The sequence below is a fragment of the Pelobates fuscus genome, chromosome 11 (assembly GCF_036172605.1).
Source record: "Pelobates fuscus isolate aPelFus1 chromosome 11, aPelFus1.pri, whole genome shotgun sequence".
NCBI lineage: Eukaryota > Metazoa > Chordata > Amphibia > Anura > Pelobatidae > Pelobates > Pelobates fuscus.
Genome location: NC_086327.1, coordinates 36,652,510 through 36,664,486, shown reverse-complemented (window position 1 = coordinate 36,664,486; position 11,977 = coordinate 36,652,510). Strand labels below are relative to the sequence as shown.

At 46.8% G+C, this 11,977-nt stretch overlaps 3 protein-coding genes across 3 annotated transcripts; 2 read left to right on the top strand and 1 right to left on the bottom strand.

Moving 5' to 3' along the window:
* Positions 1 to 906: 906 nt before the first annotated feature.
* On the top strand, positions 907 to 1,536 carry LOC134577767 (histone H1C-like). Its single transcript, XM_063436643.1, has one exon. The coding sequence runs from the start codon at positions 907 to 909 to the stop codon at positions 1,534 to 1,536; it is 630 nt and encodes a 209-aa protein (XP_063292713.1).
* Positions 1,537 to 4,999: 3,463 nt separating this feature from the next.
* On the top strand, positions 5,000 to 5,644 carry LOC134577128 (histone H1-like). The gene has a single exon (XM_063435789.1). It carries the CDS (start codon positions 5,000 to 5,002, stop codon positions 5,642 to 5,644), a length of 645 nt encoding a protein of 214 aa, XP_063291859.1.
* Positions 5,645 to 7,591: 1,947 nt separating this feature from the next.
* On the bottom strand, positions 7,592 to 8,002 carry LOC134576794 (histone H3). The gene has a single exon (XM_063435494.1). It carries the CDS (start codon positions 8,000 to 8,002, stop codon positions 7,592 to 7,594), a length of 411 nt encoding a protein of 136 aa, XP_063291564.1.
* Between the last annotated feature and the right edge of the window lie 3,975 nt (positions 8,003 to 11,977).

Sequence of the window (11,977 nt, the reverse complement as noted above, 5' to 3'; positions counted from 1 at the left end):
AGGGAATCCATGAAGGTGATACCCTGGTGGTCCGCCACACAGATCAACATGTTAGCTCCTAATTTGGTGCTAAAATCAGGACAATTTTTGCTGTCATGTTTTTATCATGATTTGAAATAGCATTGAAATGTTTTTGATGTTTTGGAAAAAAGTCCCTAGAGTGCGGAACTCATTGCTGTTGTTTACTGTGCCAGACCTACACCAGGCTTCATAAAGGATTTCCTGGAGAACACAGTGTGTGTGTTTTAATATAACTGGTCTTAGTTGTTGTTAGAGGGTAAACATAGATATATAACATACAATTATGTAATTATGTAATTTAAAAATTGCCACGACTAAGAGCTCTTCTGCTATGATCTTACTACATCCTACCTGAGCTACCTGTCTGAACAAACGAGGATCAAAATCCCTTTTCTCTGTTTCTTTACGACACGAGCTTCAACCCACCTTGATAACACGGGCCCCTTCCCTTTCTTGCATAAGAGTGAGAAAGAAAACCTTGGAATATATTCTTTTAATAGTTATCACAGTAATGTTTGTGGAGAACATCAGGCTCATCCCAAAGGAGATGTGTCAGCTTTCACCGGCTCTGCTAGATCGTGACAACCCTCGGGACCCATGGAGCTGCTAATGAATTCTTGGTTAGATAGTTTAGTACATTCCACGATAGATGGCATCGACCTCCGTCCTCTTATTTTACCTAAATGTATTCGTTTTATCCATTCGGAAACACAGTGTGAGAGCAGAGTGTGAAAAGATGGAGTAGGGACAGTGGAGGGTGTGTCATAAGACTGTATCCAATCAGAGCGTGGTTAGATCAGCCAATAAGATGCTAGCTGGAGATGTATAATTTGGAGGCTGCTGCGGGTGCGTATTATTGCTTGATCTTCATAGAGAATAGTGACCATGTCTGAAGCCGCCCCAGCTCCCGCCGCCGCACCTGCGGTAGAAAGCGCCTCCAAGAAGAAGCAGCCCAAGAAAGCAGCCGGTGTCAAGAAAGCCGCTAAGCCCTCCGGTCCTAGCGTGTCCGAGCTCATTGTCAAAGCTGTGTCCGCTTCTAAAGAGCGCAGCGGGGTGTCCCTGGCAGCTCTGAAGAAGGCTTTGGCTGCTTCTGGTTATGATGTGGAAAAGAATAACAGCCGCCTCAAGCTGGCTCTCAAGGGCTTGGTGACTAAAAGCACTCTCGTCCAGGTCAAAGGAAGCGGAGCTTCCGGCTCCTTCAAGCTCAACAAAAAGCAGGCGGAGAGCAAGAAAAAGGCACCGGCTAAAGTCAAGAAGCCTGCCCCGAAGAAAGCCACCAAGTCTCCAGCCAAACCTAAGAAGGTAGCTGCAAAGAGCCCGAAAAAGGCCAAAAAGCCGGCCGCCTCCGCTAAAAAGGCCACCAAAAGCCCGAAGAAAGTCAAAGCCGTCAAGCCCAAGAAGGTAGTGAAAAGCCCGGCTAAGAAGACCGTGAAGAGCCCTGCCAAAAAGGCAGCCAAACCCAAAGCCGCAAAGAGTCCTGCAAAGGCTAAAAAGGCAGCTCCCAAAAAGAAATAAGCCTTGCTCGCATTTAATTTTATTTTCCAAACCCCAAAGGCTCTTGTAAGAGCCACCACATTCTCATTTCAGAGCTATATATCAGTGATGGCAACGTGTTTGTTTTGGTGTCATGTCACACATACCGTTCCCCCTCCATCCCTCATTCTAAAGTCAGGAATAACCTAATGAATCCTGTAATCCCAGCATCTAGTGCTCGAAAAGATTACACAGGAATGTATCTTGTCGGTGTGGCTAAATCCCCGTATACCAGTGCTACACTTGAGCGTTGATTTTTTTTTATTTTTTTTGGCTTAGAAATTCCCTCCGTTCTAAGATACTGAGGGTGTTTCTTCATTAAATTGCGAAAGGCCAGTTTTAGTGAGAAATGCATATAATATATAGAATATCACACAGTGTCCTTCCAGACTAGATTTAATGTTATTGCCTTTTTCAGTAAGATAATAAAGCAGAACATATTTTAGGGATTGCGATTTTGTACATGGTGATAATAAAAGGGACTGTCCTCGCCCTCTCTCCACGTGTGAAACGGGCGCTTATTTCGATATTCAAAGAGTGATAAAGCCCAAGAAATGATACCTTGTGCAGCAGCTAAGCCGACTATCAAAGAAACACTAAAGACATGATACAATGATTATACTTCAAAAGACTTCACGATTGTGAAATCTTTTGAAGCATAAACAGCTTTGGTTTTAAAAGCCAGAACCATTTCGAGCACGGAAGGAGAGGGTTAAGCATATTATTGAGAGGAAAAAAAAAAGTGAAGGGGCGTGTTTAAAACGCCCGCCTCCTTTGCTGCAGGTCCCCATACGGTCCGTCCGAGGAGTATATAAGGAAGAGCTTTGCACAGCATCTCATATCGTTCGTGCAGAAAGAAGAGCAGAACCATGTCTGGCAGAGGCAAAGGAGGAAAGGGTCTCGGAAAAGGTGGCGCTAAGCGTCACAGGAAGGTTCTTCGTGACAACATCCAGGGCATTACTAAGCCTGCAATTCGTCGCCTTGCTCGCAGGGGAGGCGTGAAGCGTATTTCCGGCCTCATCTATGAGGAGACTCGCGGGGTGCTGAAGGTATTCCTGGAGAACGTCATCCGGGACGCCGTCACTTACACCGAGCATGCCAAGAGGAAGACTGTCACCGCCATGGACGTAGTTTATGCTCTTAAGCGCCAGGGCCGCACTCTCTATGGCTTCGGAGGTTAAAACTCGGGCTTGACTTTACCGCACACCCCATTAACCCAAAGGCCCTTTTCAGGGCCACCCACTTTTTCACTAAAAGACTGAACCTAATCACTTTAACCCCTTCCACACCTGATAAATTGCCTGCTATCTACATAGATACACCGAGAAGGAGATAGTAGTAGAGGCTGCTCCCAAACATCTAGACGGGAAAGGTTGCTAAACACTGTATTTGTAGACCGCATGTTTGAACCATCGGAGGGTTTGGAGCCGCCTTCTGTTAATGGTAGGGGATGTAAACAATTATGATATAGTGAGGTGCATTTAGATTATGAGCAAGTACGTACACACACTGTCAAGAAAGGTCTGGTTTTGGTGTATTGTTACTGTTGCCTACATTTAATACATGCTTGCAGCCACTTAAATAGAAACATTGTTACTAGCTTTGCATATGCACTCCTGTGTTAACTATGTATTCTCCTCTAAGCGAAAAAGTAGTCTTTTTCCTGCTGCCTCTCCACACGATGGATTCTAAATAGTGAAGTTATTGTAAAATCGCCAGTGAAATAGACCAGCAGAGATGATGGCTACATCGTTGCCTGACGTGAAAATGGGATATGTGGGGACATTTGAGCATTGTAGTGTGTGGGCTCCGTAGCTAGCCCGCTCAAAGTCACAGGCTAAAAGACACGTTTTTATGAATGTGTTGGAGCTCGTTCGAGTGCAGATTTGGTGGCTCTTAAAAGAGCCTTTGTGTTTTGTGTTAGCAGGTTTCAACTTAAGCACGTTCGCCTCGGATCCTACGAGCCAGCTGGATGTCTTTGGGCATGATTGTGACCCTCTTAGCGTGGATGGCGCACAAGTTGGTATCCTCAAAAAGACCAACCAGGTAAGCCTCGCTAGCCTCTTGCAGAGCCATGACAGCAGAGCTCTGGAAGCGCAGATCAGTCTTGAAATCCTGAGCGATCTCACGGACAAGGCGCTGGAAGGGCAGCTTGCGGATGAGCAGCTCGGTGGACTTCTGATAACGGCGGATCTCCCTGAGAGCCACAGTTCCTGGACGGTAACGGTGAGGCTTTTTCACTCCCCCGGTAGCTGGGGCGCTCTTTCTAGCAGCTTTGGTGGCTAGCTGCTTGCGGGGAGCCTTGCCTCCGGTCGACTTACGGGCTGTCTGCTTAGTTCTGGCCATTGTAGCAAAACGAAAGGGAATGAACGCTGCTCGCCATCTGTTGCGACCCCGGCCCGCGCAGAGTAAGTGCGGGGGGAAGGGCACGGATCAATTTTAGCACCGGGGCCCCATGGGTCGTGTGTACGCCACTGACTCCCAGCATTACGTTTAGACAAATGTATTTGTGGAAAGCTGTACTAGCTAATACAACGGGAAAGGGAATCCATGAAGGTGATACCCTGGTGGTCCGCCACACAGATCAACATGTTAGCTCCTAATTTGGTGCTAAAATCAGGACAATTTTTGCTGTCATGTTTTTATCATGATTTGAAATAGCATTGAAAAGTTTTTGATGTTTTGGAAAAAGTCCCTAGAGTGCGGAACTCATTGCTGTTGTTTACTGTGCCAGACCTACACCAGGCTTCATAAAGGATTTCTGGAGAGCACAGTGTGTGTGTTTTAATATAACTGGTCTTAATTGTTGTTAGAGGGTAAACATAGATATATAACATACAATTATGTAATTATGTAATTTAAAAATTGCCACGACTAAGAGCTCTTCTGCTATGATCTTACTACATCCTACCTGAGCTACCTGTCTGAACAAACGAGGATCAAAATCCCCTTTCTCTGTTTCTTTACGACACGAGCTTCAACCCACCTTGATAACACGGGCCCCTTCCCTTTCTTGCATAAGAGTGAGAAAGAAAACCTTGGAATATATTCTTTTAATAGTTATCACAGTAATGTTTGTGGAGAACATCAGGCTCATCCCAAAGGAGATGTGTCAGCTTTCACCGGCTCTGCTAGATCGTGACAACCCTCGGGACCCATGGAGCTGCTAATGAATTCTTGGTTAGATAGTTTAGTACATTCCACGATAGATGGCATCGACCTCCGTCCTCTTATTTTACCTAAATGTATTCGTTTTATCCATTCGGAAACAAAGTGTGAGAGCAGAGTGTGAAAAGATGGAGTAGGGACAGTGGAGGGTGTGTCATAAGACTGTATCCAATCAGAGCGTGGTTAGATCAGCCAATAAGATGCTAGCTGGAGATGTATAATTTGGAGGCTGCTGCGGGCGCGTATTATTGCTTGATCTTCATAGAGAATAGTGACCATGTCTGAAGCCGCCCCAGCTCCCGCCGCCGCACCTGCGGTAGAAAGCGCCTCCAAGAAGAAGCAGCCCAAGAAAGCAGCCGGTGTCAAGAAAGCCGCTAAGCCCTCCGGTCCTAGCGTGTCCGAGCTCATTGTCAAAGCTGTGTCCGCTTCTAAAGAGCGCAGCGGGGTGTCCCTGGCAGCTCTGAAGAAGGCTTTGGCTGCTTCTGGTTATGATGTGGAAAAGAATAACAGCCGCCTCAAGCTGGCTCTCAGGGGCTTGGTGACTAAAAGCACTCTCGTCCAGGTCAAAGGAAGCGGAGCTTCCGGCTCCTTCAAGCTCAACAAAAAGCAATCGGAGAGCAAGGACAAGGCTACCAAGAAAAAGGCACCGGCTAAAGTCAAGAAGCCTGCCCCGAAGAAAGCCACCAAGTCTCCAGCCAAACCTAAGAAGGTAGCTGCAAAGAGCCCGAAAAAGGCCAAAAAGCCGGCCGCCTCCGCTAAAAAGGCCACCAAAAGTCCGAAGAAAGTCAAAGCCGCCAAGCCCAAGAAGGTAGTGAAAAGCCCGGCTAAGAAGACCGTGAAGAGCCCTGCCAAAAAGGCAGCCAAACCCAAAGCCGCAAAGAGTCCTGCAAAGGCTAAAAAGGCAGCTCCCAAAAAGAAATAAGCCTTGCTCGCATTTAATTTTATTTTCCAAACCCCAAAGGCTCTTGTAAGAGCCACCACATTCTCATTTCAGAGCTATATATCAGTGATGGCAACGTGTTTGTTTTGGTGTCATGTCACACATACCGTTCCCCCTCCATCCCTCATTCTAAAGTCAGGAATAACCTAATGAATCCTGTAATCCCAGCATCTAGTGCTCGAAAAGATTACACAGGAATGTATCTTGTCGGTGTGGCTAAGTCCCCGTATACCAGTGCTACACTTGAGCGTTGATTTTTTATTTTTTTTGGCTTAGAAATTCCCTCCGTTCTAAGATACTGAGGGTGTTTCTTCATTAAATTGCGAAAGGCCAGTTTTAGTGAGAAACGCATATAATATATAGAATATCACACAGTGTCCTTCCAGACTAGATTTAATGTTATTGCCTTTTTCAGTAAGATAATAAAGCAGAACATATTTTAGGGATTGCGATTTTGTACATGGTGAAAATAAAAGGGACTGTCCTCGTCCTCTCTCCACGTGTGAAACGGGCGCTTATTTCGATATTCAAAGAGTGATAAAGCCCAAGAAATGATACCTTGTGCAGTAGCTAAGCCGACTATCAAAGAAACACTAAAGACATGATAAAATGATTATACTTCAAAAGACTTCACGATTGTGAAATCTTTTGAAGCATAAACAGCTTTGGTTTTAAAAGCCAGAACCATTTCGAGCACGGAAGGAGAGGGTTAAGCATATTATTGAGAGGAAAAAAAAAAGTGAAGGGGCGTGTTTAAAACGCCCGCCTCCTTTGCTGCAGGTCCCCATACGGTCTGTCCGAGGAGTATATAAGGAAGAGCTTTGCACAGCATCTCATATCGTTCGTGCAGAAAGAAGAGCAGAACCATGTCTGGCAGAGGCAAAGGAGGAAAGGGTCTCGGAAAAGGTGGCGCTAAGCGTCACAGGAAGGTTCTTCGTGACAACATCCAGGGCATTACTAAGCCTGCAATTCGTCGCCTTGCTCGCAGGGGAGGCGTGAAGCGTATTTCCGGCCTCATCTATGAGGAGACTCGCGGGGTGCTGAAGGTATTCCTGGAGAACGTCATCCGGGACGCCGTCACTTACACCGAGCATGCCAAGAGGAAGACTGTCACCGCCATGGACGTAGTTTATGCTCTTAAGCGCCAGGGCCGCACTCTCTATGGCTTCGGAGGTTAAAACTCGGGCTTGACTTTACCGCACACCCCATTAACCCAAAGGCCCTTTTCAGGGCCACCCACTTTTTCACTAAAAGACTGAACCTAATCACTTTAACCCCTTCCACACCTGATAAATTGCCTGCTATCTACATAGATACACCGAGAAGGAGATAGTAGTAGAGGCTGCTCCCAAACATCTAGACGGGAAAGGTTGCTAAACACTGTATTTGTAGACCGCATGTTTGAACCATCGGAGGGTTTGGAGCCGCCTTCTGTTAATGGTAGGGGATGTAAACAATTATGATATAGTGAGGTGCATTTAGATTATGAGCAAGTACGTACACACACTGTCAAGAAAGGTCTGGTTTTGGTGTATTGTTACTGTTGCCTACATTTAATACATGCTTGCAGCCACTTAAATAGAAACATTGTTACTAGCTTTGCATATGCACTCCTGTGTTAACTATGTATTCTCCTCTAAGCGAAAAAGTAGTCTTTTTCCTGCTGCCTCTCCACACGATGGATTCTAAATAGTGAAGTTATTGTAAAATTGCCAGTGAAATAGACCAGCAGAGATGATGGCTACATCGTTGCCTGACGTGAAAATGGGATATGTGGGGACATTTGAGCATTGTAGTGTGAGGGCTCCTTAGCTAGCCCGCTCAAAGTCACAGGCTAAAAGACACGTTTTTATGAATGTGTTGGAGCTCGTTCGAGTGCAGATTTGGTGGCTCTTAAAAGAGCCTTTGTGTTTGTTAGCAGGTTTCAACTTAAGCACGTTCTCCTCGGATCCTACGAGCCAGCTGGATGTCTTTGGGCATGATTGTGACCCTCTTAGCGTGGATGGCGCACAAGTTGGTATCCTCAAAAAGACCAACCAGGTAAGCCTCGCTAGCCTCTTGCAGAGCCATGACAGCAGAGCTCTGGAAGCGCAGATCAGTCTTGAAATCCTGAGCGATCTCACGGACAAGGCGCTGGAAGGGCAGCTTGCGGATGAGCAGCTCGGTGGACTTCTGATAACGGCGGATCTCCCTGAGAGCCACAGTTCCTGGACGGTAACGGTGAGGCTTTTTCACTCCCCCGGTAGCTGGGGCGCTCTTTCTAGCAGCTTTGGTGGCTAGCTGCTTGCGGGGAGCCTTGCCTCCGGTCGACTTACGGGCTGTCTGCTTAGTTCTGGCCATTGTAGCAAAACGAAAGGGAATGAACGCTGCTCGCTGTAGCCTGGGCTTTATAGCCGATACGGCGTTTTCATTGGTTCATCAAGTGGGTGGTATGTTCTGATTGGCTGAAAACAAATAGTAAACCATTTCAAAATACCCGCTCAAATCAACTGCTTCTCATCCCCTCCCCCACATTCAAAATGCCCGCTCAAATCAACTGCTTCATCCCCTCCCCCCTCCTCCATCTATTGAGCACACGCGCACAAAGAAGGGATCTAAGCCTTTAGTGACCCTTCCTGTCCTGACAGCATTTATTATAGACGCTACTAGTTGAAAGGAATGGCAGTGGGCAGTAATGGACGTATTCCTCCCAACATACTTATTAATAGCTGTATAGGCTTTATCGAGGGGGAGGGGTGCATGGGACATTGACCTCTTACACATGCAGAAAGGCCGCTTCTTTCGATGGGATAGAAGCCACGTCTGATAAAGGACTTTCACTCACAGGACGCTCAGTAGCCATACAAATGAGCTCCAGGAGACAGAGCAGCAGGAAATGTTACAAAGCATCCACTTATTGAAACAATGTTTTCAGCCGAGAGGCCAGGCTATTAAGGCTGCGTTAACTCATCCAGCAGCACAGACAACAGAGCTGTAGCGCCGCTAGGATTTGAACGCTCATAGTAGGTTTCACCCGGCATGTCCTCCAGACAGCGGGAGAGGGGGGAATCCTGAGAGTGAGCGACATGTAGAGATGCCCCGCTTAACAAAAGAGGACCTGTACACTATATACACTTGCCCCAATTGGTATTAATTTGCTGCTGCGTTTATCATAGACATGCATGGCAGCCATTGATTTTAACTAGTTCTATAGCTGGAATGTTGGACAGGATATGGACTGCAAATGGGACTCAGTCAGTGCTGTGACAGAAGCGCCCTAATATTTTAGCTTGCTTATGAGCTGCCAGCGTGGTGTGTGTGTGTGTGTGTGTGTAGATACAGGGAACGGTTTGCGCGCAGCAGAACAATTAATCGGCTCTTTGTGGAGAACGTGGGTGGCTCTTAAAAGAGCCTTTGTGTTTGGTAGGTGAGGGAGGCAGGTGCAGCAGCTGTCCGCTTTACTTGCTCTTGGGCTTGTGGCTCTCGGTCTTCTTGGGCAGCAGCACAGCCTGGATGTTAGGCAGGACACCTCCCTGGGCGATAGTCACTCCTCCCAGCAGTTTGTTGAGCTCTTCATCGTTACGGACAGCGAGCTGGAGATGGCGGGGAATGATGCGGGTCTTTTTGTTGTCTCTAGCGGCATTCCCTGCCAGCTCCAGAATCTCAGCGGTCAGGTACTCCAGCACTGCAGCCAGATAGACGGGGGCACCGGCTCCCACACGCTCTGCATAATTGCCCTTCCTCAGCAAACGGTGGACTCTGCCGACTGGGAACTGAAGTCCCGCTCGGGATGAGCGAGTCTTCGCCTTTGCACGGGTCTTTCCACCTTGCTTTCCGCGGCCAGACATGTTTGTTCTTGATTGAATGCAAGAAGATGAAAACTCCTCCCCTACCACAGGCTATTTATAAACACACTCTGCTCTGTGATTGGATGACTTTACAAGCACCAATTAGAGACACGTTATACAGGGAACCAATCTATTGCTGGAGCTAGTGTTAAACAGCCGCTTCCTTACGTCATCTGACTTTAGCAACCAATCGCAGGAAGGGAAGCGGAAGGGCCTCATTTACATTGTCCGCCTATAAATAGAACCGCCGGAGCAAGCAGCTTGTTATTCGCTCGCGAACTAACAGCGTTAATCATGCCTGATCCAGCAAAGTCCGCACCAGCCCCCAAGAAAGGCTCCAAAAAAGCCGTCACCAAGACTCAGAAGAAAGATGGCAAGAAGCGTAGAAAGAGCAGGAAGGAGAGCTATGCCATCTACGTGTACAAGGTGCTGAAGCAGGTCCATCCCGACACCGGCATCTCCTCCAAGGCAATGGGGATCATGAACTCCTTTGTCAATGATATCTTTGAGCGCATCGCAGGAGAAGCTTCTCGCCTGGCTCACTACAACAAGCGCTCAACCATCACCTCCCGGGAGATCCAGACTGCCGTGCGCCTGCTACTACCCGGAGAGCTGGCAAAGCACGCCGTGTCTGAGGGCACCAAGGCTGTCACAAAGTACACCAGCGCCAAGTAAATGTCCGCCTCCCTGACCACCCGCTAACACAAAGGCTCTTTTAAGAGCCACCCACACTGTCTCTCTCAGAGCTGGCATCACACCCATGCATCAACTCTACAGCTTACTTGCTGCCCACCACAAGCTCACGCAAACGTGTAGCTTTCCTTTCACTTAACCCTTTCCATGCTGTCCTGTAACTCTGAAGATCTCGAGCTGCTCGTGTTTGCACATTTTAGACACTTGTATCACTCACATGCTGATTTAGCCACCTAATGCTCAGTTTGCTCCGCTCTATTACTTTCAAGTCTACCTAGATACCGGACTTGATCTTAGCAGATATTCGTTGGGCGGCTGTATATCTAGTAACTGTAGATTAGGGACAGGCTTCTTATTCAGGGTAGCGCTTGAAGTCACATTAGGGATATTATAAAAGCTGCTACTGTAGGAGATCTTATACCTAATCCTTTACCAAATGGCTACATGGCCAGGGATTTCACTCGATAAGTGTATCCGTTTCTTTCTCTCTTTTGTTATAGCCTATTGAAACAATGTTTCACTTCATCCTGATACTGTCTATTACTATGTTGCAACTCATGGAAGCCTAGTATGTGGTTCTATCGTCTTTTTGCTCACGCTAGTATTTTACTAGACTTTAAAAGGTCTTTTTGACATATATACCTCAAAACAGCTAGTGTGCAATATCTAGCCTACCTACCCTATTTTCTATCATTTCCACTAGTTATGGGGAATGTGCGCAGGCTTACTTTGGAACATTTAGCAGGCTTTTCCCTTTATTGCACATTGGATATGTACGGATTTATTTTTGTAATTGTCTTTATTTTGTGTAAGTCTTGATATTGGTGACTTATTTTGGGGTATCCCACCCCTTTAGCTTTATTCTTATTAAAGGTTTAGTTGTATCCATTTGTTCAGCCAACCCCCGACTGAATTAGATACCTGTCCTTAGAAAGTATCTACATTAGTCCACATACGATTGTTCATTACTTTTTGGATACATGGAAATCCTCCTTTTTTTTTTTTGATTTGGTGTTTGCCAGTAAAGAACAATTTAGACCATTGAGGCTTCATCTAAATATCAGCATGATGATTTCAGTGTCTGCAGACATGTTGAGCTTATTAAAGACAATCTGATAAGCCTGTTTTGATCTTAAAGACATAAGCATTTTATTTTTTTTTTGTAACTTGCCTTTTTGTCCTGTTTATTGCGCCAACACATTATACACTTTCTCACCAGATGTGCCTGTATACACTCAAACAGCGTTTTCCAATTGGTTTTCTGCAGGAACCTATGGTCCAGCGAGAACAAAACTGGAGTTCTGTAGTGATTTGCCCATTGGGTAGCCCATACACTTAAAGAAACCTGATGGGCATTGCTGCAGAGGGACTCGGTAAGCACTGTTTAATTGCCCAACGGAATCCCTGTAGCATGAGATGCTGGGAAGTGACTGACTATCATTACCTCCCAGCTTCAAATAGAAAATGCTGCACTGGAGGGAGAGAGACCGCAGTCGGCACTGAGCAGCGATTTAGGCGGCTGCCTAAGGCCTAACTCGCCATCGGGCAGGCATACTGTGTCAGGTACAAGGACCCCACACCTTGCCCGGTATGCTGCTGGTTGCGAGGTCCCTCCACTCTGTCCTGAGAAGCAGAAAGCCAGCACAGTCTGCAGCTCCGCTGACTATGCAGTGTCTCGCGATCTCTGGCCAATCAGACCGTCGCCGCGGGATACCACTTCAATGCTCTGACTTCTGGATATTGTGAGGCACTGCACAATCTGCAGCTCACACCTGGTGGAGTTGCAGACTGTGCA